Source organism: Ochotona princeps, chromosome 4 (assembly GCF_030435755.1).
Source record: "Ochotona princeps isolate mOchPri1 chromosome 4, mOchPri1.hap1, whole genome shotgun sequence".
NCBI classification, from domain to species: Eukaryota; Metazoa; Chordata; class Mammalia; order Lagomorpha; family Ochotonidae; genus Ochotona; species Ochotona princeps.
The window spans coordinates 39,554,996-39,580,692 of NC_080835.1; the positions used below are offsets into that span (position 1 = coordinate 39,554,996).

The following is a 25,697-nucleotide window of genomic DNA, read 5'->3' on the forward strand; positions in this document are numbered from 1 at the left end:
AGACCAGGGTTTTTAGCCCAGTTTGCTCTGGGACTTGTGATTGAACTCCTGAGTAGTGTTTGCTGACCAGATGAGATGGGAGCACATCTCAGGGTCCCATTAAGTGAAATTAAGTGCAGGTTGAGTAAAATTATCTCATGTCACTGGCATGAAGCATCCAGTTCTCTTTCTCCCCACCCCAACCTTTGTGAAGCAGAACACCTAATACAAACCTCTTTTTTCTTAGGAATGTGGGGTGTGTGTGTGTGTGTGTGTGTGTGTGTGAGAGAGAGAGAGAGAGAGAGAGAGAGAGAGAGAGAGAGAGAGTTTGGTTTGTAGTACATTGAGTTAAGACTTCGCTTAGGATGCCTGAATCTCTTATAGTTCCTAGTTTGAGTCCTGTTTACTCTGCTTCCCACCCAGATTCCTGCTAATGCATCCTGGGAGGCAGCGGACAATGGCTCAAATGCCTGGGCCCCTGCCAACCACGTGGGAAATCTGGATAGGGTTCTGGGCTCCTGACTTCAGCCTTGCCTAGACTCCACTCTGAGGTCATTTTGGGAGTGAACTAGGGGATCAGAGGTGATTCTTTCTCTACCTTTCAAGTAGATGAAAATAAAGTTTTAATACATTTTTTTAAAGTCTAATTTTAAATATTTGCATGGTTGAGAAGAATGCTTGCCTATGTGCGTCTCTGATTAGGGAGAGGAAGGTCAATGTATGGAGGAAGGTGAATGGGACAAATGTTTCAGTTTATTTTTTTTTTCTCCTGTGTCTTCAGGGGGGCAGAGACGGAGAAGTCTCTTTGCTGTCAAGCTACATTAGCACCTGGGGATGAGGGACAGTCATTTGATGATGTCTTAAAGACCCCAATATGGGGGAGAATGTTCCAAGGGTGTTATTTGAGTGGTTTTGATAGTACTGAGATACTTGCACCATGGTTGAGAAAATCTTTCAAAGGTCTGTTGGTTGACAGACGTCTACTTCAGTGCATCCACAGACCCAGAAACACCCTGCAAAGCTTGGCAACAAGCGTAGTCCAACCTGTTCTGCTTTCCGTCCTCTGACAAGTAAGGCACTTGACAACCTCTTCTGGGTTAGATGAGCTGGCTGTCATGTCCCCCATGTGTATCTGGGCATGCTCTCCACTGCACACAGACATCAGCATCTGAGGAGACTCAGTCCTAATACATGCACTCCAAGGTTGGACAACATATGTCACGATCTTTCCTGTGGCTGGGGTTTTAATCCAGCCATCTAGTGAGGGAGTCCCCCAAGGAACCTCAACTGGGGTGACCTCAGACTTGACACTTGTGTGTGCCAGTCAGTATAGGGTCAAGTTGAGTTTGTCACCTCCGCCAGCCAATGCATATACCAGTGGATGCAGCTGCCTGGTCAGTTCTGCCCCACATCCACCTCTCACACAAACTAATGGGTTCTGTGGCCTAATTGAGGTAACCCCAATAACCTCTACCAGACCTGCCCCCAACCCTGATTTTTGTGTGTGCTGGCATGTGATGTGGCCTAGCCAGGTCTGTCTTGCATCCCATCTGGATCTCATGTACATCCGTGGCCTGACCTGCCTTCAGACCCCATCCAAACATTTGCAGGTGGTTGTTGCTGCCTTGACCAGCCTGCCCCCAGCCCTGGCTATCATGCTCACTAGTGGGAGCTGCAACCTGGCAGGGGAGTGCCCACAGTTCCTCTACCAAACTCACTCCTAGTGTCAGATCTTGAACCTGCTAGTGGGTACTGAGGTCCAGCCTGACAGGACTCACACCCTGTTGTAGCACTTATTATCAGGTACTGTGGGTCAGCCCAGCCAGATATGTTCCCTAGCTGCAGCTTTTGTGTGCTCCAGATGGTGGAGGTGATGCTGTTTAGTCCAGCCCAGGTTTCTCATGTGGGCGGGTGCCTTCGCCTGACTCAGACATGCCCTTCAGTTTCCCTCCCTCTAAGCTACTTTGTCTCAGCTCCCTTGCCTACCTGCAAGTGCAGTGGCCAGGACCATGGAAGGTCCCAGAAATCATTCCTCACCTGTCAGACATGCCCTCAGCTGCTCCCACTTTAGTACATCCCCAAACCACCTTCTCTGGGCAATCTTCAGCCTCCATTCCTGGGGCCAGGGTGGCAGATTTCAGCCAAGCATTCCCTGCTTTCCCCAGATATCTTTTTAAAAAATTAGAATAGGCATCTATGCTGGCACACTGAATAGTTAACACAAACTTGGCATTAGCCAAGCCCAGGTGCCTGCCAGCTCTTGGCTGCTTTTCTCCCAGCAATGTAACACTTGTCTAGATACAAGGCAACCTCGTTAATTGCTTACAGCTGGAGTTTATTTATTTTTAAGGAACTGGCTTACAGATACCATGGGTCCTTCCTCTGAACTTTGAGATAGTCAGCAGATGGAGTCTCTCATTTGCAGGTCCCAGTTTTTGGTTCTCTTTGGTATCTAGGCTTCAGTCAAAATTCAAACTTCACAGAGAAAGTTAAATGCATATCAACAGTCTAAATGTTTCCAGAAACAAGCAACCGAGCAGCTATCCTTATATTGCCCTGGTCTCCATCAGGGTCTATTTCTGAACCTAGGGGTAGAACTTCATTGGCTCCCAGGACTGTGGTTTGCCTGTAAAACCTGCCCAAACCCTCTGGTCCTGCTTTTCTAACAGTTTGGAAATTCTGTTTTTCTCTCAAGTTTTGCACAGATGGCAGCTGGTTTTGGGCGGAGCTCTAATAAAGGTGGCAGCGAGGCCCTCTTCCCCTTGTTGTATTATCCCTGCTGGACGCAAGCTGTCCACCAGCTGGGGCTGCCATTCTGAGCTGCTTCCGGCACACTTCTCCCACCGGGGCTGCTGTGCCAGCCGAGGACTTAATGTGGGTTGGAGCCCCTGGCCTCCCTCCCTGAAATGGAAGCTCCCTCCCCCCATCCCATGTTGTAGTGTGCTTCCAAGCATACACCCCATTGCCATAGCATCGATATGCACCGTGGGTCCATTGGTGAGGAGCAAGAGCCAGTCAGCATGTCCTGTTGGCCTTGAGACAGGTGATGGAAGTCACAGGTCAGTGGAGCAGGTCGGGCCCTCCTTGCCCTTCCTGGCATCCCAGTTTGTTTTCCCCTGAGTTCTGGTTGTACCTATGTCTACTTCTCACCTTCAGTGTTCCCTAAGCCCTGATTTTGCCCTGCTCAGAACTGAGAAGTCAGATGGAGTTCTTCCAGGTTATAGCTCCCATGGGAGAGGAGAGGGCAAAATTTTGTTGCCCTTTCACAGCCAGTCCTACAGGAAACTTCCTGGGAGGTGCTGCTTGTTCAATTCAGAATTGGGTGCTCTTGGTCCAAGGCAAGATGTTTGAGCTAGGGTTCTCCCAGTTGAAGACCCCTTAGGGTTGCCAGATGAAGGGAACTGGATGGGTGGTTTATCTCCATCCTAAATGTGCAAAGGAAAAAATCTGAACCATTGAGATGACAGCAAGCCAAGGATCAGGGAATTCTGCACTATAGGAGCCTGTCTGCAGTCGAACTGGCCTGGCCACACTACTATTTGCCCTTTTTTTGGGATCATGTACTTTCCCTTCCCTTTCTTTTTACTATGGCAATCCTCCCTCCCACCATTTCATGTACACACACACGCGCACACACACACACACACACACAATCTACACCTGAACTTGGGCTGTGTGGCAAATACACTACTGGGAAGGCAGGCTGCTATATGCCTAAGAAACAAATGTGTCTAACGCATGCATACTCTATGAGCAAACATCACAGATGAGATATGGGCCATGATCCATGGTTCTGTGGGAATAACCAGAGGGGATCAGTTGACCAAGCAGGGGTAATCTATCAGCAGGTGGGATTGGAGCAATCTAGAAAGATTTTCCTAGGTAGACAATTGAAGAAGAATTCCAATCCAGGAGAATAGCATGCAACATAAAAGCATGAAATAACATGATGGGGCCCAGCGTGGTGGCCTAGCGGCTGAAGTTCTCGCCTTGAACGTACCGGGATCCCATATGGGTGCTGATTCTAATCCCGGCAGCCCTACTTCCCATCCAGTCCCTGCTTGTAGCCTGGGAAAGCAGTTGAGAACAGCCCAAAGCCTTGGGACCCTGCACCCGTGTGGGAGACCAGGAAGAGCTTCTGGCTCCTGGCTTCAGATTGGTGCAGGACCAGCCATTGCAGTCACTTGGGGAGTGAATCATCGGATGGAAGATATTTCTTTCTGTCTCTCCTCTTCTCTGTATATATCTGACTTTGTAATAAAAATAAATCTTTAAAAATAAAGAAAGAACACGATGTTCTTAGTGAGGAGGTAGTGTGGCATGAATGAATAAAGGGAATTAATTATTAGGGGCTCAGGAACTATGAGTAGTAGGGATGAGGAAATGAGACCAGAGAGGTAAACAGAGACCTACGCATATTAGGGCTTTACAAACCATGCTTTGGTCGACGGATACTAGGATCCTGTGAAGAAGTTTTCATAGAAGCAGGACACAGTCAGACTTGGATATAAGCAAGATGGTATGCATGGATGGAAGTAGACAGGTTGTCTTATTTGCCTTCCAGCAGTTCTGTAAGACAGAATTTCTTTACATACCTACTTTGCATACCTGAGAATACTCAGAACAAGAAGTGAAGTACCTTGGCAAAAGTCTTAGAGCCAAGGAGCCTATACCTGGGGTTCATCTGGCTTTCTGGCTCTAAATCTCTTTTTCTGGGCATGTTGCCATTGTTAACAGAATTTTCTAGAATACTGCCTGTATATGGGCAGTGGGTAGATACTGACAGGAGCAATATGAACCAAATGGTCATTGATACAGTCTTGTTGAAGGAGTGTAGCACAGGGATTGACTTGTGGTGTGCAAGCTCCTAACACTTATGCCAACACACAGTAAGAAGAAGCAAGGAGCTATGAGCTTTAGAGTTTCCATTGGTTTGACAATACCTATTTATTGTTGTCTCACTCATTAATTCAGAGCAGTGTCTGCCACCTGATACTGGCATTGTCAGTGGCTTGTTTCTGGAAGCCCTTTGTTCTCAAGGGTAGTCAGCTTTGCAATCCATGACCGTAGGGTGAAACTTGGCAGTCACTCAAGTCCTTTCACTGTCTTCATTTTGTAAATGAAATGACGTAAAAAAAAAAAAAACACGAAAATCAAAGGTGGCATGATGTAGCATAGCTGTAGAGAACACTGGCTTGGAATTCAGGTACACTGGAACTCCAAGGTTTTAGTTCTGCTGTGACCACTTACTAGCTATTTGGTATGTATGCGTCGCAGTCCCCTTGTCACTAAAATGAGCAATGTCAGATGTACCTGAAAAGATGGTTGTGGTTGGTAAATGTGGTAATGTTTTTAAAGTGCCTTGGCGTGATGCCTGGCACATAGGAGTAGATTTAATTCCCACTTGCATCACTGCCACCACTACCACCACAGTTTAAGAATACTCAGAAAATAGAAGTAAAGATATCATCTGATCCTACAGCTGTAATAGAGGTACTCTGATAATTTAGCTGTATTTCCTTCAGTTTTTTTCCATCATTACTTCTAAACATATTGGGTTTTATTGCTTTTGTATTTTTATAGCCAGTCACCATTTTTTCCCTCTCTGTTAGGAATTGCATTATATTTATTTTTCTCGTTTTTAACAGCTCTTTCAGAGACTGCAGAAAAACGAAACAAACCCCACTCATAATGCCAAGCTCATTCCCAGCCTAGAGGCAGTCACTGTTCACAATTTGATGTATCTCTTTCCACTTATTTTTATTCATGTTCTGTTATAGAGTTGAGATAATATATAGTGTTGATATGATATACCGTTTTATTGCTTTTTTCCTGTTTCACAGAATAGCGTATTTTTGATAGTATTACTACAGACATTGCGTACTAAGGTTGCATAACAGCTATCAGATGATTTTACCATAATTTATATAAGCATTATCTTATTGCACATTCTTTTTAAATTCTTCAGTCTAAGCAATTTTCTACCACAGGCCTAGGAACTAGCTACAATACAGCTAGAAAGCACATAATGAACTTGTGCAATGTTTGGTGTTAGGTAAGGCATAGTGGTGACCTTCAGGTAAACCATACACAGAGCCAGCCTTAAAGGAGCTGCGACTAGAAAGCCGGACATATTTACTGGGGGTAAATACACAGGCAGCTTTTTATCAGCCACTGTCAGGGAGTCCACACCTTGTTCCCTGTGGAAGCTAGGATCTGAGAGACACAAAAAAGGGCCCTCCCTTTTCCAAGTATGCAAATTGACCTCCAGTGTGAAAAGCTTTTCCAGTCTGTTGCTTAAATGTTAGGGGCCTGCCTAAGAAACTTTGACTTTTTGTTTCCCAGTGGTTGTCACTGGGAAATTGTGAGAAGTGTTAAGAAAGGGACTTGTATGAGAATCAGGGTGGCTTTTGTCTTAGATGTCTTTCATTTTACTTTTAAAAAAATTGCAGATAATATTGTTTTATTATGGACAACATGATGTTTTTATATATGAAAATGGCTAAATCAAGCTAATTAGTATGGATATTACCTCACAAAGTTGTCCTTTTTGTGTGTGGTAGGGAAACTTAAAATCTGTTAGTATTTTTCAGGAATTCAATGTATTTTTGAAAACTATTATCTTTCTGACAATATATATGAATCTCAGGGACATTGTGTGAAATAAAGTAAGTGTGATGTAGAAAGACAAATACCACATGATGACAGTCATGTGTGAAAACATTGCAGTGGATGATTTTACAGAAGTGGAGAACAGAGCGGTGGCCGTAGTCCTAGTTTGGACCTTGACTTGCTCTGGAATTGGAGGAAGTTATTTGCCATTGCCAGGCCTCAGTGGTCTCCCTGTTATGAGCTCTAGGGCTCCTTCTAGCAGGAATGTTCTCTAGAACCTGAAACTTCCCTCTTGGCGGGAACTAAAATGAGCATCCTGACAAAGATCACCAGGTATTTCTCCAGAGTAGTTTCTCTTAATTAGTGCCTGGGGAGCCATTTACGCTTTTGTAGCCCCAGTTACTGCATCATGGTAACAGCTGGGACTTGGCAGAGGCAGAAAGGTATGAAGTTTCTCACTGGCAGGAAACACTGGGTTCAGAACCCCAAATGGTTGTCTTTTATGTATTAGATATTTGTGGATTTGTTTTTAAGATTTATTTTTATCTTTATTGCAAAGTCAGATTTACAGAGAGAAAAGAGACGAAGATCTTTCATCCACTGGTTCACTCCCCAAGTGTCCATAATGGCCAGGAACTGAGCTGATCTGAAGGCTGGAGGTAGGAGCCAGGAGGAAGCTTCTTTTAGGTCTCCCACGTGGGTGCAGGCTCCCAAAGCCTGGGACCGTCTTCCACTGCTTTCGCAGTCCACAACATGGTCTGCCTCCTAGCTTCAGATCAGCCCAGCTCCGGCAGTTTTGACCATTTGGGAAATGAGTCAGAAGATAGAAGATCTCTCTCTCTCTCTCTCTCTCTCTCTCTCTTTCTCTCTCTCTCTCCATCTCTCTCTTTCTATAGCTGACTTCTAATTAAAATTTTAAAAAGGTTTTACTTATTTGAAAGAGTTACAAAGAGAGAAAGAGAGAGAGAATCTTCCACCTGCTGGTTTACTCCCCATATGGCCACAGCCACCATTCTGGACCAGGCTGAAGCCAGGAGCCAGGAGTTTTGGCCGCATCTCCTATGTGGGTGGCAGGGGCCCAAACACTTGAATCATCTTTTCCCAGGCCGTTAGCAGGGAGCTGTATCAGAAGTGGGCAAAAAGAAGCAGCCATATGGGATGCTGGTATTGCAGGTGGCAGCTAAACCTGATATATCACAACACTGTCCCCTCGAAACTTTTTATGTAAGCAGTAGAACAAGGTAGAAGGTAGAAGAACAAGCATATGTAAAAGCTGAGAGGTGTGAGAGAACAGGGCATATTCAAAGAGCTGCAGAATGTTTGTGTGCCTCATAGGTGAAAGCAAGTGAGGGCAGATGAGGAAAACTAAAAAATTTTCTCCTTGTGCCAGTCTGTTTCCACTGAATTCTTTGCTCATTTTATCAGTCCAGATGAGAGTGATGGTCTTTTTAGTTCAGTTTTCAAAAACTGTTATCTTTATTGCCTTATCATTTCATTTTTATACCAACATATGCTCATTATAGAAAGATTGAGAAGTGAAAAAAAAAAAAGAAAAATAGGGTTTAAAAATTACTAATGGCCCATATGGCTAAAGAATATTTCTTTAACATCTTTACGTGTTTGTGTTTACTGTTGTTTTTTCACTTTCTCTTTTTATCTAGGTGTGAGTATATTATAATTTAAGTTTTTGTAGTAGTTTTCTACTTTCTTCCTAAAACTTGTCAAAAAATGGATATGTCTAAAAAAAAGCTGATTATAAGATACATTGGCTGAGATACACATTTTCTCTCTAATGTGCTTATTTTTTTTGTCAGATTTCTTGTGGCTCAGAGCATAATGTGGCAGTAATTGGTAAGTGATTTTTTTATATATTGATAACTGTATTCTGAAATTCATGTGATTGAATTAGAGAAGATCTTGGTTAACTAGAAGCAAGCGTGCGTGTGTGTGTGTGTGTTTGCACACACGTGTACCTGCATGCTGAGAGCAGATTCAGATTTGGGAAATGGAAGACTTTGTTTGCCTTAGGTTTCATTAGAAGCTTCTTTTTTGAAAATTTCAGTCCATATACTTGATCATCTCTTTAAGTGACTGAGCTAGCCCCCTGTGTCGGGGTGAGGGGGTGGGAAACAGGTATTCGAAGATATTAAAGAACTCACAGGCTGTGGACAGTGGGGTAGGGAGGGGCATTATGTATAGAAAGACACTAAGAAAAGGAGGAACTTATTGGGCTTCTCTAATTCTTTGAATAAATCCCTTATATGATGTTCTTTCCTCTTGGTTCACTTTTTGGAAATTTGAGGCTTGGCTCCTCACTGCACTCATTTCCTTGTGTTTAGTAACACTCAGAAACTCAAATTGAAGTCCAGTCTGTGGTTAATTGAGGTTTCCCTTTAGTTGGCTCTGGATAACCAAAGTTTAATCATCTGTAATTAATTTAAGATGCCTTCTTGCACAGGTAGGTTCAATCTGTGTCTCACAATCCATTGAAGAGACTACAGTGTGAGCTAGCCTGCCTGACTTCAGTGCAGCCTTCCTCCTGTTAGCAGTATGCGCAAGGACATCTGTGCCTCATTTCCTTGTCTTTATTTTTAATAGAGATTTATTCATTTGCATATGAAAGGCAGAGTTACAGAGACATTTGGTTTGTTCACTGCCCAGATGACTGCAACATCTAAAGGTGCATTAGGCCAAAGCCAGTAGCCTGAAACTTCATCTTAGGTCATCCACCTAGGCAGCAGGAGCCCAAGTATTTGAGGCATTTGCTGCTGCTTTCCTAGGAGCATTAGTAAGGAGCTGAATCAGAAGTGAGAAAACCAGAACCAGAACTGTGACACTGTGGATGCCAGGGTCACAGATGATGATTTGACCCACTGTACCATTGGCTCCTACTTAATGTTTTCAGTTCAAGTAATTGTTTCTCATTTGTAAGACTGAGATTCTAAACTGTAAACCTAAATTTTTCTGTAGTTCTGACCTATTAGGATTCTAATTACAGCTCTGCCACAACACCCTGCCACGGCTGGGCATGTGTTGGTGATCTCTGCTTCTGTGTACTTCTCTTCCAGCTTCTCACTCTGACCATCTGAAAGACAAGGCCTCCATGTCTTCCTCTCCTTTGTTGCCTTTTCATAGCACTTAGAACAGTGTCTGGATCTTTCCAAAGACTAAAATTCTTTTGTCTGAAGTAAGCTAGACTGGCTCAGCTGCCTTGGGTGGCAGCAGTTTGAATCACTACTTGGCAGGCCAAAATCAGGTGTGCAAAGAGGCAGAACCCAGGATAGCAAAGGAGGGAAGCTGCCAGCAGCAGGGAGGTGAACAGTAAAAGGGCTGGAATAAGAGAAGGAGCTAGAAGAAAATATCACAGCGAACCGGCATGCTTTGCAGGCTACCAGATACTTTATCTACTCCAGCCTGGGCGTAATTAAGACAAGCTAATCTAGGCAGTGTCTAGAATGTTGTTACTGCTGCTGCTGCTGCTGCTTTCACTGCACTAGGAGGGATTGGCTTCCTCTGGGACCAGGACAAACTAGAAGTTTACAGGGAATTAAACACAAGTCCAAAGTCCAGGCGAAGGACTAGTTATAGTGAGCTGAGCTGATGGCAGCCTAGGGCTGTAGAAAGAGTACAGACTGCAGGGAGACAATTTGGTTCCAACTGGCTCTAACTCTGGGAGAGTGCCCCCAGTCCCATGTCTTGGGAGTAAGAATTCCACCTTGCAGATTGTTAAGGAGGTTAAGTGAAATGATGTGTGTGGAATGCCTGGCCTGTGTATATTCCATTTGTTTTTCATTTCCCTTGTCTGAGTGCGGGAAGAGGAGAATCATTTGTTAATATTACTGCTCTAGGAAGGAGTCTTTGTTGAGAGGGAGAAATGATGTCATTGTGGAAAATTGTGTCCACTGTTACACAAGGTAGGAGGCCATGGAGACTGTGGGAGAATGAAGCATGTTGATGTGTTCTTCAAGGATCGACCTGTTGGTTTCCATTTTGTCCCAGTGCCTGTGGCCTGGCCTACTGTCTGCTGAATGAATACTGCCAGGGTCAGGGAGAGTGGGCTCAGGCACAGGAATGTGAGCATGTCTACCTCCTGGAGCTGGGAGCAGATACTCACTGACCCCTGGAGAAGTGTGACCCTCAGTAGTGCCCCGTAGGGTGCAGGTTTTACAACAAGAAGCTCCTCCCCTTATCCCTAACTGCTGTTATCCACTTTGTAGAGCAGTTTACTTGCTTGCAGTTTTACTCCCTAAGCTCTCTGTCTTAGGTGATGAACTCAACTCCACAAAGTAGATCTGTTGTACCGGTTTTATAGAGAAGAAAACCAAGGTTCAGAGGCAAAAACCAAGACTCAGATGGGTTAAAGGAGTTGCTCAGAGCTAAGTAGCGCTAAGTGGTAGAGCTGTCCAACTGACTTCCAAGACCCTAACCTTCTGTCCAGCATGCTGTATGGCCTAGAGCAGTATTAGGTTAATGGTTAGGAAAAGCACAGGGACTGAAGTCAAATTGCCTGGATTCAAATTCTGCCTCTTCCGCTTATGAACTGGGTAACCTTATGTGCATATGTTAAACTCTCTTGAGTCTTCATCACCTCTTTTGAGACATCATGTCATGGACCTCGTAGGGCTGTCATGTAAAGTGCCAAGAATGGTGCTTTGCATAAATGGCCAGCTGTTGTTGGTATTATCACATTAAAACCTCAAGTAAGGAATTATAATCTGACTACAAGAAGCCTAAGGCTCAGTGGGAATCTCAGGAATTAGACGGGAAAGACTGTTAAGGTCCTAGGCAAGAAAGGGATGTGGCAGCTAGAAGCTGGGGGCTCGCGACATCTTGACAGCCAGGGAAAGAGCACTAAGCCTGATTGTGTTCCAGGTCAGGCTTCTGTTATGCACTATGCCAGACGGGACTCAGGCCCCACACGCTTCAGCCTGCAGCGGGCCCACAGCCACTGTGTTTTGTTTCCTCTAGAGATGGAAGTTGTTCTTTGCTACTTCACTTGCTTTTGGGCTTCCTTCCCCTCCAGCCCCTTGTTTTTGTAATGTGGCTGATTTCTTTTCTTAGTTTCTTGGTTGAGTTTATCTCATCTCATCTCATCAGGCATGGCTACATTGGAAGATGGGTTGGCATGAGTTGCTGCTTATGACTGGGGAAGAACTGTTGGGTCTGGAGACAGTGAAACTCAGATGATGCCATTAGCCATGGCTGGCTTGGCTACTCTCCCTGTGTGCCTTATACAATTACCCTGTTTCGATCTCATGTTTCAGATCCCATCTTGTGATAGCCACCCCTGAGAGTTGTCCTCCCAAATGGTCCATGACTGTCCTGCTCAGTGCCTGTTACCTCATAGGCACTCGGCCAGTGGTCATTCACTTGGCTTGTTCTATATTTTATTTTCCTCCTTTCTATTCAGGCTTCCCCTCCACTCCCAACAAAACTTGGTGGCTGGCTCCCAAATGAGCTGAGGGTCTCGTAAAGCAGGCCCCCTGGAGCCAGCTGTGTCTTTAGGTCCCTCACCTCCATGTCTGGTTGAATTGTCTCCAGCTGTTTTGCTTTCCTCAGGAGCAGCTTATTTTGGCTTGAATGGGCAATTTGTTTGCCTTCTCCCCTGATGTGCAGTTGTTCAGCTTTCCCTTTCTGCAAAGAAAAAAGAGCTGTGTTTCCTCTCTCCCTGCTTCACATGGACCCTTGGAAGGATGTTATTGATGGCCTTTTCCTGGAGCACTCAGGCTTGCCAGAAAGGCATTGTGAAAGGGTTGGATGTTGGCAGGAAAGTGTGGTTCCTCCTCCTCCTCTTCTGAGCAAAGCCAATTCCTTTACTAAATGGAAGCTATAATCTATGCATAGATTTTTTTTTATTTCACTGATGATTTCCAATTGTTGAACCTTTGTACCTTTGTAATACATATGGCAGAACATCTGACCTTGGCCTGCAACCCATCAAACAGAATCATCTAAGAATTTAATAGAGAGAAAAATTTAATAGAGAAAAATAACTCTATATTTGGCACTGGCTGTTCTGAGACACAAAACCTTCAGACTTGTAAGGTCTTATAGAGAGCTTGGAGGCAAGTACAAACTTGTTTGTTCTAATAAACAATTTAATAGGCAAAATGTACTTTAACTGTATTATCCTAGTAATTCTTATATCCAATTGGTGATTGTTAGTATTGTTCATCCCATTTTTTAGCTAAGGGAAGATAAAGTTTGGGGGAAGCAGTTCACTCCAGCCATGTTATACCCTTAGGAAGAATGTCTGTGTTGAGTCTTTAATCCAGGCCTCTAACTTTAGATCTTGTGGCTGTTACCCAATGCTGCCCTTCTGCCAAGCTTTGACAGTACCCCCCCTGCTTTTAAGGCCACCAGATAAGAGTATTTCATCTCTTTCAGCATTTAGCTCCCCTTCATATTGACAAGTTCAATGTGTCCATCCTAAATCTCTTTTACTTCAAATTATACTTCTCTGTGTATAATACCCAGATGAGATTATAAAATTCATGACATTATTTTGGAAAACTACACCTTTTTAGGATGGTTTTTCCTCCTTCTATTGTCCTTTACTACTTAAAAAAAAAAGATTTATTTTTTTTAGTTGGAAACGGAGATTTACAGGGAGAAGGAAAGATAGAAAGATCTTCCATCCACTGATTCACTCCCCAAGTAGTCACAATAGCTAGAGCCAATCCAAAGCCAGGAACCAGAAGTTTCTACCAGGTCTCCCTTATGGGTACAGGGTCCCAAACCTTTTGACCATCCTCTGCTGTTTTCCAAGGCCACAAGGAGGGAGCTGAATTGGAAGTGGAGCAGCCAGGACACAAACTATCACCCATATGGGATCTTAGAGCTTGAAAGGGGAGGATTAACCAATTGAACTATTGTGCCGGGCCCTCCCTGTCCCTTTCTACTTAAAGAAATGAATGTATTTGCTTAATTTTTGAGTGATTGGTACATGTACATAAAAATATTAAAAGATTTAAAATGAAAAACCTCCCTCCCATGCTGTGTCCCATCTTATCACTTTCTAAAAGCTCTTCCACTACATGAATAGTTAGTGTCTATTAGTCATTTCTTTTGTATCCGTTTGGTTACTTTTTGTATGTTTAAGTGTATACCAAAATGTTTTTATCTTTTCTTTCATGTACATACTTTTCAGTGTATTTTTTTTTCCTCAACAGTTTATATGAAATCTCTTTCTGTAGCAATATAAAAACCTTCCCAACTCTTTTTACAATGAGCTAATATTCTCATGTTCCTGTGTGCCATATATTTTTTATTTTCATCTGTAATAGACAGGAACAGCCCATGCTTCCATTATCAGCTACACTGTCCATGTTTGAAGATGTATATTAAGCATAGTTTCCTATACTGTAAATCAGCTATATCCTTTAAAACAGCTATCTGTATGTGCAAATCACACATCATTTATTCTGGCAGGTGTTCCCCAGGGGATAACACCTGGTTCATCACCTGTCACATCCTGTTTGTGACACAGTTCAGACAAAGTAAAGAGAAATTGTAGATTTCCAGTTAACTAGTAGTAGTAAAAAAAAAAAGCTAATGTAAATATAATATGGCATCAGTTTTACAATTCTAGTAATTTTAAAATGCTTATCAACAAAGGAAGAATTTGCTTGCTTAGGTATTTGAAATACAACTTTATTCTGGTTCTAAGCAAAGAAGAATGAATTACAGGAGCACAACTGATTTCACCACTGAAAATTATGAGACTATTTGCAGTCTTATATTTGAAATGTGAGAAGAAAACAGCTACCTTCCAAAACAAAGCTAAGTATGCAGGTCCAAAATACAATGGTACTTTTTAGACTACCACATTCACTCTAAACCCATTCATCTCCTTGAATGTTCCACGAATGAAGCCAGACAACAAGAGCAGCACACACACTGTTTTGCTAATATCATAGGACAGATACCTCTAAAACCAGACTGGACTGCAGCATCATTTACTCACAGGTCTACCTTCCCCATCTGGGGTAGTAGTTGCCTGCACAGCCTGTAAGTCATGTTCATACTGCACTGACAGTGTTGAGTCCATGACCACCTCTAGTGAGGCAGGAGCGGGCATGGCAATGAACTCTGACTTGGGATCTCCAGTGAACTCTCTAGCAAGCCAGAGGAAGGGCTTTTTAAATTTGTAGTCTTTGAAATATTGTAGTACCAGAGGTTCTTCTTTTGGTCAAAGATAATGGATTTTGCCTTCACTTTCCTGTCTTTAACATCTACCTTGTTGCCTTACAGTACAGTGGGGATGTTTTCATAGGTGCACATAAAGTCTCTATGCCAGTTAAGCACATTCTTGTAGAGAATTCTGGATGTGATGTCAAATAGTAAGACGACACACTGGGCTTGAATGTACTAGCCATTCTCCAGGCCACCGAACTTCTGGCTAACTCTATCCCAGAGGTTGAACTTGATGGGCCCCCAGTCGGCATGGAACAAAAACCCAACAAGGCTACATATTTCTCAAACTCACTTGTCAAATGGCCCTTCATGAAGGTTGTCTTTCTGAAGTAGCTGCTGCCAACCAGTTTGAACTGCACTTGGGACTCTTGCTGTGTCTTGGGACTCTGGCCGTGTCTTGAGAAGTATCTCCAAACTTTATTTATTTAACAGCGCCCTGTTCATATACTTTAGGTCTTCCCCAATCATTTGCTGTTAAAAGCAATGCTGTAGTAAATAACCACGTGTATGTGTGTGTGAGATATGTGGGAGGATAGAGGTTTTTTTTTAAGATTTATTTCTTTTTATTGGAAAGGCAAATATTCAGAGAGGAGGAAAGACAGAGAGGAAGATCTTCCATCTGATGGTTCACCCCCCAAGCAGCTGCAACGGCTGGAACTGAGCCAATCCGAAGCAAGGAGCCTCTTTTGGGTCTCCCACATGGGCACAGGGTCCCAAAGCTTTGGGCCGTCCTCGACTGCTTTTCCAGGCCACAAGCAGGGAGCTGGATGGGAAGTGGAGTTGCCGGGATTAGAACTGGCGCCCATATGGGATCCCGGTGCGTTCAAGGTGGGGATTTTAACCACTACGTTATCACGCTGGCCTGGGAAGATAGTTTTAAGATGAATTCCTAGAAGTGAGATTCTGTATCAAGGGCTAAATATGTTTGTAATTTTGTAAGATATCAAAAAATTGACCTCCACAAAAGTTATACCAGTTTTCACTCTCATCATCCATGTGTGAGGGTGCCTGTTTCTTATAGCCTTTGTAATAGAGTGAGTTTTTTAAAATGTGGGGTTTGTTTGTTTATTTGTTTTGTCATTCTGCTAGATGTGCAACTATTCAGGGTACATTTTGTTTTTTTTTTTTAAATATTTATTTGAAAGACAGAATTAGAAAAAGAGAGATCCACAGGCTCATTCCCCAAATGGCCATCATGGCCTGAGCTGGGTAAATCCAAAGCCAGAAGCCAGGAGCTTCTTTCAGGTCTCTCACGTGAGTGCAGGAACCTAAGTGCTTGGGCCATCTTCCACTACTTTCACATGCACATAAACAGGGAGCTGGATCTGAAGTGAAACAGCCAGTTCTTAAATGGGAGCTTATGTGGGATGTTGGCACTTTACCCACTATTTCACAGAACTAGCTTCTATCTTATTATTCAGATGAAAATATAACGTACTGTATATTTATAGGAATTTCAGGAAATTTATAGAAAACCAAATTAAAACGTAAATTTATTTTGGTGCAAAAATTTTTGAAATCTGTGCATATTTTTTTCATAATATGGATTTCTATGAATTTTTAAAAGATCACTTGAATAGTAAAGTACACCAGTATATCCTATTTTTTTTTAATTGAAAGAGAGAAAGACAAAGAATGGTCTTACACAGTGGTTCATTCCCAAATGCTGCTGACAGCCACAGGTAGCCAAGGCTGAAGCCGGGAGGCAGGACCTCAATCCAGGTCTACCACATTAGCAACATTTTGAACTTGACTACTTGACTCATCATCATCATTGCCTCCCAGAGTCTACATTAGCTGGAAGCTGGAGTCAGGAGCAGATCCTGATGTTGAACTTGGGCACTCCAGTGTAGGATGTGGGTTTGTTAACCACTAGGCCGAAAGCTTGTCCTATTACATGCATAGATCTTAAGGGCTCAGACTGATAAATTTGTGCGTATGTATATACTTAAGAAAATACCACATCCAACCCCAAACAAGTCAGAACATTTCCAGGACCCTAGAACACTACCTCAAGTTCCATCTCAATCAATAACCCACCAGAAATAACCACTGTTCTGACCTCTACCATAAACAATGAGGTTTGCTTGTTTTTGAACTTCACATAAATGTAGTGTGTACTCTTTTGCTTGACTTCTGTTTTTTTTTTTCAGTATTTTGTTTGTATAGAAGTCATCAATGTTGTGTCCAGCAATGAATTATTTTTTGGCTCAGTAATATTGCACTGTTAGAAAATAGCACAACTTAGCCATTTAACTCTTGAACATTTTGGTTGTTTCCAGTTTGGGGCTTATAAATAAAGTTGCTGTAAATGTTCTTATCTGTGCTTTTTGGTGGACCTATTTGTTTTATGTGCATTAAAAGAAAGTTGGATTTCTGGGTCACTGCTTAGCATTAATAGATATTGCAAAACAATTTTCTGTGATAGTTGTTACGAGTTTTTTACTCCATTGACAATATACAAGAGTACTTCAGAAAGTTCAAGGAAATTGGGGTTAAAGATAAATTAATTCTGATGTAAAAAATGTGAAATTCACATGTAGTCTTTTCACAGCACACTTGTTTGTGAAATTTTTGAAGATCCCTTGATGAGTGTTCCATTTGTTCCATATCTTTGCCAGATATTTTCAGTCTTATAGATTTAGGTCATTCTGGTGAATGTGCAATGTGGAAATTTACTGATTTGAATTTGCATTTTTCTTGTAAGTAATGATGTAAAGCACCTTTTGATATGCTTATGGTCCATTTTTGTGGCATTTTGGAGGTCAAGTGCGAAGACGGGAAGTCTTCACCCGTTTTTAAAATTTGGTCTTGTCTACCTAAAACTTTGTTAGTGATTTGTAGCATTCTGTATCTTGGGGGTTGCAGTCCTTTAAATTGTAAACCTCTCCTCATAGTAAGTAGTTCACTTAATAGATGTTCTGAATTTTAGTGAAGCAGTTTATCTTTGCTTTAATTGTTTGAGGCTTTTGTGTCACACTTAAGACATTTCTTACCTACTCCAAGGTCATAAAAATATTACCAAATGTTTTGTTTGTGAAACTTTAATATTTTGTCTTTTATATTTAGACCTAAAAGCCATCTCAAAATAATTTATTTTAAAACATTGGTTAAAAAAATTGCTTCAAAACCATTTATTGGAAAGTTTGTCCTTTTCTCCACCTTTGGTATAAATCAGGTGACTGTGTAAATAGCTTTATTTTCTTTTTGAATATTTACTTATTTTCATTTTCAAAGTAGATCTACACAAAGGAGAGAGAAGAAAAAATCTTCCATCCACTGGTTCACTCCCAAATGACCATAATGGCTACAACTGAGTTGATCTGAAGCCAGGAGCTTCTGGGTTTCCCGCATGGGTGTAGGGCCCCAAGGACGTGAGCCATCCTCTGTTGCCCTCCTGGTCCTTAAGCCGGGAGCTGGAATGGAAGTGGAGCATCTGGGGCTAGAATTGATGCCCATGTGGAATGCCAGCACTGCAGTCATAAGATTAGTCTGTTGGAAATCACCACCCTGGCCCCATTAGTTTCTGTTTCTAATTGTAATTTCTAATGGTACTATAGGATCTCAGTTGCTTAGCTTTGTAATTAATCTTGACATCTAGTATCATAAGCCCTACTTGTATTAGTTTTTCATTTCTGTTGTAGCAAGTTAACATATAATTACTTGCTTATAACAACGAAATGCATTATCTTAGAGTTTGACACCAGAAGTCTAACATGGGCTTCACTAGACTACACCTCATGTCAGTCGACTTGACTCCTTGGTTTTTTTTTTTTCTATAAAGGGAATCACAATTTTTTTTTATTGTTTCCTTAATATATCTGATGTAAAAGGAGATTTTAAGGGAGAAGCCCCACTCAGTCTCCCACCCACCCCAGGTCCCGGATGTGGGGCATGCTACGAGGGTCTTGCTCAAGTGGTTTTAATAGCTCACCAGTTCTGAATTGCTGCCACTCTCACCACTCCAAACATGATGAGGTCATTGGAGAATCCACTGATCGACATAGTCCATCATATAGTCTCTGTTTGCCCAGTATTTTCATTGTCAGCATATAGCTGAGGTAGTTGATTGACTTGTTCTGTCTTCTGTCATTTGATAGCGTTCTGAATCCGAAAGTTCGATTGGGGGGATCCCCAAGGAAACTTTGTCTGAGGTATTCCCAGACCAGATTCTTGTGTGTACTAGCAAGAACAGGGCCTAGCACAGTGCATTACCCCACCAGCTGGTGGTTGCAATTGCTGGGTTGGTTCTGTTTCCACCCCTGTCTTCCACTGGAACCAGCAGGTGTTTGCAGTCCAACCTGGTTCTGCCCAGCACATACTCGGCCCTCGCATAAACCAGTGGGAGCTGCAGCCCAGCCGGAGCGACCCATAATAACTCCCACCAAACCCGACCCCTGCCCTGGTTTGCCAGTATGTGTGGCAGACTAGTCCAGTCTGTCCCACATCCCCTTCTTCTCTCGTACATGCCAGTGGATATTAAAACCTTGTTCCATCTAACCAGCTCCACTATGCAGCCCACACACATGCTGTTGGGTGTCTGTCTAGCCTCCCCGGCCCCTGTCCTAGTTTTCATGCCCTCCCGTGGTAGTGGTAACCCAAGAGGGAGGAGCCCACTATTTCCCTCCCAGACCTCTCCCACTGCCAGATTATGCACTTTCCAGGTAGTTCTGTGGTTTGACTTGACAGAATTAGCCCCCAGTGCCAGCTTCCGCCAGCTGATGCTGTGGCTAAGCCCAAACAACCCTCACCCACTCTAATTGTAGATTGCACCAGTAGGAATAATCAGTCCAGCCTGGCTTTTCCCTGATCTGGTCCACATGAGGTGCACAGGTGCTGTAGCCCTGCCTAGTCTGGTCTGCTCCCATCCCAGCTCACACTCTCCAGTGGGAGTAGCTGTCCAGCAAGGGAACCCCTCCTTATTCCCCCTGCCGGTTCTGCCCCCTCCCTTCCTGGTTCTCACATGTGCTGGTTGGGTGCTGCGGTCACATCCGGTACAGGCAATGTCATCTTGGCATTCCATATTGTGCACTGGTTTTTGTTGCGACCAAACCTAGCCCGACCCACACTGTTCTGGTGCTCGGATTTGCCAGTGGATGACGAGAACTGATTCAGCCTGGTCTTCCCCCGACCCATGCCAAATGTATACCAGTGGGACACTTTTCATGGCCTCTTGTGACTTGACTCCTTGCTAAAAGCCCTGGGGAGAGTTCACTTTCTTGCCTTCTTCAGCCTCTAGAGGTCACCTGTATTCTTTGCCATGTGTCTTCCATCTGCCCTGTGTCCTTGCATCTTCAAAGCCAGCAGTGGTTCATGAGCCTCTCTCCCACTATGCCACTCTAACACTGACTCTTCCACCGTCTTCTGTCACATTTGAAGATCCCTGTGATTTGATTAGATCCATTTGGATGATCCAGTACAATCTCCCCATTTTAATATTGGGTGATTGGCACCCTTAATCCCACCTGCTCACTCATTTCCCCTTTGCCATGAGACATAATGTATTCACAGGCTCCAGAAATTACAATGTGGACATCTTTGCAATACCATTATTCTTCCTACAATAGCATACTTTGTCCTTGCTTTGTGGTGGGTATGTTTGTTTACCCCTGAAATTCATATACTGAAACTTGATCCCCAGTGTGGTAGTTTTAAGAGGTGCGGCCTTTGGGAGATTACTAGGTCATCAAGATTTCACCCCCATATATGGGACTGGTTCCCTTCTAATAGAGGCCGGTGGTGCTTAACTGTTCCTTCCATCACATGAGGGACACACGGAAGGAATTAGATTTGAAGAACAGTTCTTCACCAGACACCCACTCTGCTGGCTTTCACGTTGACTTCTGATATTTTTATTTCACTTTGTTTTTATTGTTTTTGCCATGCAACCTTTTCTTTTCCTGTAGATTACATTTGTCAGTCTTTTTGTGTGACTTCTGAATTTTAAGTTAGAGAAGCCCTTCTACTCCAAAATACCAAGGACTTGCTTCATATTTCATTTTAGGACTTATGTGGGGTGTTTTTTGCATAAATCTTTGATTTATTTGGAATTTAGCCTGATATACAGTGTCAGGTGTAGATTCAACTTCATTATTTTTCCAGATGGCTGCTTAATTATCTCAATATTGTTGATTGAATTATTTGGCTGTCTTCCTAGGTCCTGTTGCTAACAGAGGAGCCCCAAGGCATCAAGGGAGTTAGTGGCTTAACCCAAAATTGCCCAGCTAAACAGTGACAGACCTGAGACTTGAGTTTGGGTCCATCCTACACTGCTCAGACAGGTGCTGGGGGGACTGGTTCTCAAGCATTTGTCTGGACTGTTGACCAGGCAGAGCAGGACACTAAGTCAGAACAGCCTCTTTTTGTGCTATTCAGACTCTGTTTTCCACCTGCTGCCTGCTTCAGCTCTGAGACAGATGTGTATCTTTGTCACCACCACACCTGGTCATTTGGGAATCTGTAGTTTCTTTTTCACCAGGCCAGAAACATGACTAAATCTTTTGCATTCAGGAGAGATGTTTCAAAATAAGTATAGAGTTCTTTTTATGAACTTTTGGATATCATTCAGGCTACATTTCTGTTGAGTCATGTGTTTTCAAGGCATATCCTCATATGCCAAAGTGTACCTTTCTGGTTGCCAGTATAGGTGGATTTTTTTTTTCACTTTTATTCCTTAAAAAGCAGCATTTATCTCACTCCATGGGAGTTGTTCTTTGTGACATCACATGTTGAGGATGCCAGACTGTCCCAGAGGCTCCTGTACTTGCCAAATGATTCACTGTTTCATGCTGGTTGTTTCAGGAGCAAGATTGACCACTGTATTATCTGGTTGTTGTAGGGTTGCTTATAGGAGAAAAAACTATAGTTTGATCCACTATGTTTGTTTAAAAATACTGAAGAGACTTGGGGCTTTGTGAAAATAAATATGACTGAGATGAACTCCAGATGAAAACTATAGAGTTAGAGCAAATTAGTGGCAATCTTCTGTAGTCAAGGGCTGAATTCTGTTCCCAGCTGTCTGCCACTAACTCTGTGTGACTTAATGGTAGTTACTGTCTATCTGGGCCTTAGAATCTCCATCTGGGAGATGTGGGAGTTGAACGAGACAGTTTATAAAGTATGTTGGTCTTGTCAATGTCTGTCCTCAAGGTGGGCGTTTAGCCTAGCAGTTAAATGCTTGCATTCCTTAACTGAGTGCCTGAATTCAATTCCTGGTCTCAGTCCCTGCTAATGCAGACCTGAAAGACAGCAGTGATGCTTCAAGTAATGGGTTCCTGGGCTGCCCACATGAGAAGCCTGGGTTGCATTCTTGGTTCCTGGCTTTGACCTGGCCCAGCCTGCATTTCAAGCATGAACCTGCAGATGGAAACCCTGTCTCTCTGCCTTTCAAAGAAATAAGTAAAAATGTGTCATTGTGGCCACAGTGTTGTTGGTCTAAACAGACCCGAATTATTTCTAGTTGTATTACATGAGTAGGTACTTCACATGTTTGGCAAATGTCGAATGAATATTATTTGCCATGGTTTCTTCGTTCCTACTGTTTCAGCTTCCTGGTGTCTGCCAGTGTGGCATGTGGCTTTGTGGGTGCTGTGAAGGAATGCAGTGTATTATTGTCACCTCATTGAGATCATATTTAGTGGCAGAGGTATGAGCTCAATCTGCTGCATAGTGTGCACTTAAACACTGGAAGAACAAAGGCAAAGTATCCCTGATAGAAGTTGGAAGAGTGAAGAGGAAGGAATGATTGATTTGGAGAATACTCGTATGATAGATTACTTCTGAGCAGAGAAAGGGTGAAGAGTGGCTTTCTGTGCCATGGGGTCAATATAGGCAGAGGTTAAGATGGCTTTAAAGTTGAAATTATCATGGGTGAAGAACAAGTGGATCAACCAACATGATAGCTTAGGGTTAGATAGGAGCCAAGTCTCCAATAATATGCTAAAGGGCATTGACTTTAGACACTGGGAGGCTATAATGGGATGTTGAGGAAGATACCTCACAGGTTGACAATTACAACAAAAGATACAGTGCTTATTTTTTTCCTTTAAAGTAATGCCCTTTTATATAATAAACATGAAGTGACAGTATTTGAGTACAGTACTTACTAAATGTAGGTACCATTCCAAACATCTTTGTAAGTGGCATCTCGTTTAGTTACCCTCTTAGGTAGAAACTTGGTAAGTGTTGTGCTTGTCTTCCAGATGGGAAAATGGAGACTTGAAGAGGTAGAGCCCAGGTTTCAATTAACGTGGGCTGACTTCAGGATCTGTACTTTGGTCTAGTTGTACTGTCCCTTTTCATTAACTGAAGACCAGTTTTTAGTTAATTAGCATATCAAGCAGCATCAACTGAGCCTTTAATGTACCTGTGACTTGGGGGACAGGAGCGGGCCACAGTAAAGCTAGCAATATTGACAGTACTTGCCTGGAGGGGCAGAGGCCAGCCTCTGTCCCTTTGTGTATCCTCAGAGCATGGCACCAGGGCACCAACTTTGTGTGGCATTGGACAACATTAACAGAGACCGAGCAGTCTGGCCCACAAGACTGCTCTGTCTTTCTTAGAAGCTAGCTTCCCTAAGCCTGGGCAGTACAACTATGCCTCCACTGAAATCTAAAGCTTTCTGTGTTGCTGCCCAGCTCCCAACAGCCTAAGCTGGCACAGGTGCCCCTCTGTATCACTTGCCCTATGGCTGCTGTTCCTACTGCCTCTTATCTCTTCCTTCTGCATGTATCTAAAATCCTTGAATGGAGAACAGCTGTAACTATTCACTTGAGAATGCTCTCTGGGCAAGGCTTCAGCAACATTCTGTTTGGCATTTATGAATATATTTATTCATTAACAAAGTGTGCTATATAGTAGAAAGAGCACTCACTGGGCCAAGAGACCTGAGCACTAACTAGACAAGCTACAATCATCACTGGCAGACTGCTTTCCTTCCCTGGGTCTTCCTTGATGGATAAAATCAGAGATGTGCATGGTGTGTTATTCATCCACAATTTCACACCTTCACCCTCACATGGGATTAAGGAATGCTTCTCAGAAGAGGTGGATGTTTGAAGTAGGATGAGTAGGTGGAATCAGTATGAACAAAAGCATGGAGACGGCTTGGTAAATTGGAGAAAATGAGGATATGAGGGTGGGCGCGGAGCAGCGGCGGAGCAAAGCGGCAGGGATGTGTATAGCTGGATGCTTAAGGCCTTGAACATTAGATTAAGAAGCTGGGACTTCACCCTGTGCGATAATGGAGGAGAAGCAGTTTCAAAGCAAAGGAATGACTTAATATGACCTATTTTCAGAAGCTAGTGACCGTTCAACAAGGAATCTGGGAGGAATGGCAGTGGATTTGATTTTGTAAGATACTAATTTGGTAAATTTGTGCTTTTCATCTGAGACCTGAAAAATGCCATTGACTTTCTAGCCGTTAGCACAATGGATGTCATAATTTAAGGTCTGATTCCAGTCCCAGCATCTCTTGACCCAGAATTTTCCTCATGCTACTTGCAACTCCAGGTGTTGCCCAAGGCCATTGTGTCCCGTTTTCCATAACAACCAAGCCAAGAAACTGACTTGGTCAGCAAGCTCCACAGTGTAGTCCTAGTGCAGCTTGCCTGCCTATGTCAGTAACCTCTTGGATGTGATCACTGCTTTATAGTGTGTGAGGACCTTCCACTTATCACCTGCTTTTATTCCCACAGTACTCTGAAGTTCCCAGGGAAGAGATAATTTCTATTATGTAAGTGAGAAAATAGACTCTGAAGGATTGCATGACCTTCCGCAAGCAGCATCATACAGTGTAAGAAGCACGAGGTCTTGGAGTTGGGAAGTGATGAGTTTCGTTGCCAAGCCCTGCTGCTTACTGTCTATGTGGCCATGGTGAAGAGTGGCCATGGTGAAGGGTGAAGAGTGGCTTTCTGTGCCATGGGGTCAATATATTTATTTTTATTGGAAAGGCAAATTTACAGAGAGAAGGAGAGATGGAGAAAGATCTTCCATCCATTGATTTGCTCCTCAAATGACCACAAAGGCCAGAGCAGAATTGAGATGTTTTGCAGCCAGAAGCTCTTTCTGGCTCTCCTACATCGGTGCAGGGTCCCAAGGCTTTGGGTCATTCTCCACTGGAGCTGGAGTGGATGTGGAATAGTCAAGATGCAAACTGCTATCCGTATGGGATACCAGGACTTGCAGGTGGAGGATTAGCTAGTTGAGCCATTGCACCAGCCCCAAGCTTTCTGCTTTAACTGAACTATGGATTTCTTATCTCTGAAGACTGAGATAATGATTGGGTCTGTAAGTGCTTGTCATTGGAGAAAATTACGTGGTCTATGGGAGGGCTCTTGACACATAGTAGGTTCTTAGCATGTCTATTTCCATTTTTTCTGATCCACTTCAGTGTTCTTTCTGGGGTTTTACTATGCTTCTTATATGGCCCTTTTCATTGTCCCTTTCTTCTGTATTCTACAGTCTATGCCACAGTGTGCAGATGAGGCTGGGCTCTGTGGATAGGATGGAAGGACATGGGGCACGACTCCTGCCTCCAGTTTGCTGGCTGCTTGTTCTCTGTTGTTGGGATGGGATAAAGTGTAGTAGTTACTTTATAAGCAGAATCAAGGGGCTTCTGATTATTCCCTGTGAGCCCTCTTCTTCCTGAATAAAGGGACTGTGTGTTAAGTGCCAGGCTGAGCTTTTACCATGTCTCACTGTCTCTGTGAACTTTTACATTCTTTATGTGTGAGTCTTACATACATTTATAACATGTCACCCTATTGTACAGATGAGAAAAATTGAACATCTTGAATAAAGAGTGGAGTTTATTTTTTATTTATTTTAGGACCAAGATTTGGATAGGTTATCTGACTCTGGATCCTGGAGCTGTTTTTATTAGATTACTTCTTATTTATTATGGAATATTA

At 43.0% G+C, this 25,697-nt stretch overlaps 1 protein-coding gene and 1 pseudogene across 5 annotated transcripts in view; one reads left to right on the forward strand and one right to left on the reverse strand.

Moving 5' to 3' along the window:
- The window catches only part of SERGEF (secretion regulating guanine nucleotide exchange factor), a 259,501-nt gene that overhangs the window by 144,686 nt on the left and 89,118 nt on the right, over nt 1-25,697 (forward strand). For 4 of the 5 annotated variants that reach the window (XM_004593829.2, XM_058663278.1, XM_058663276.1 and 1 more), the window contains one exon: nt 8,406-8,442. The exons of the other annotated variant lie outside the window; for it this stretch is intronic. In XM_004593829.2, coding sequence (XP_004593886.2) covers nt 8,406-8,442 — 37 coding nt within the window. The remainder of the gene's footprint in view (nt 1-8,405; nt 8,443-25,697) is intronic. 5 annotated transcript variants of the gene reach the window in all.
- LOC105942268 (GTP-binding nuclear protein Ran-like) lies at nt 14,546-24,675 on the reverse strand (annotated as a pseudogene).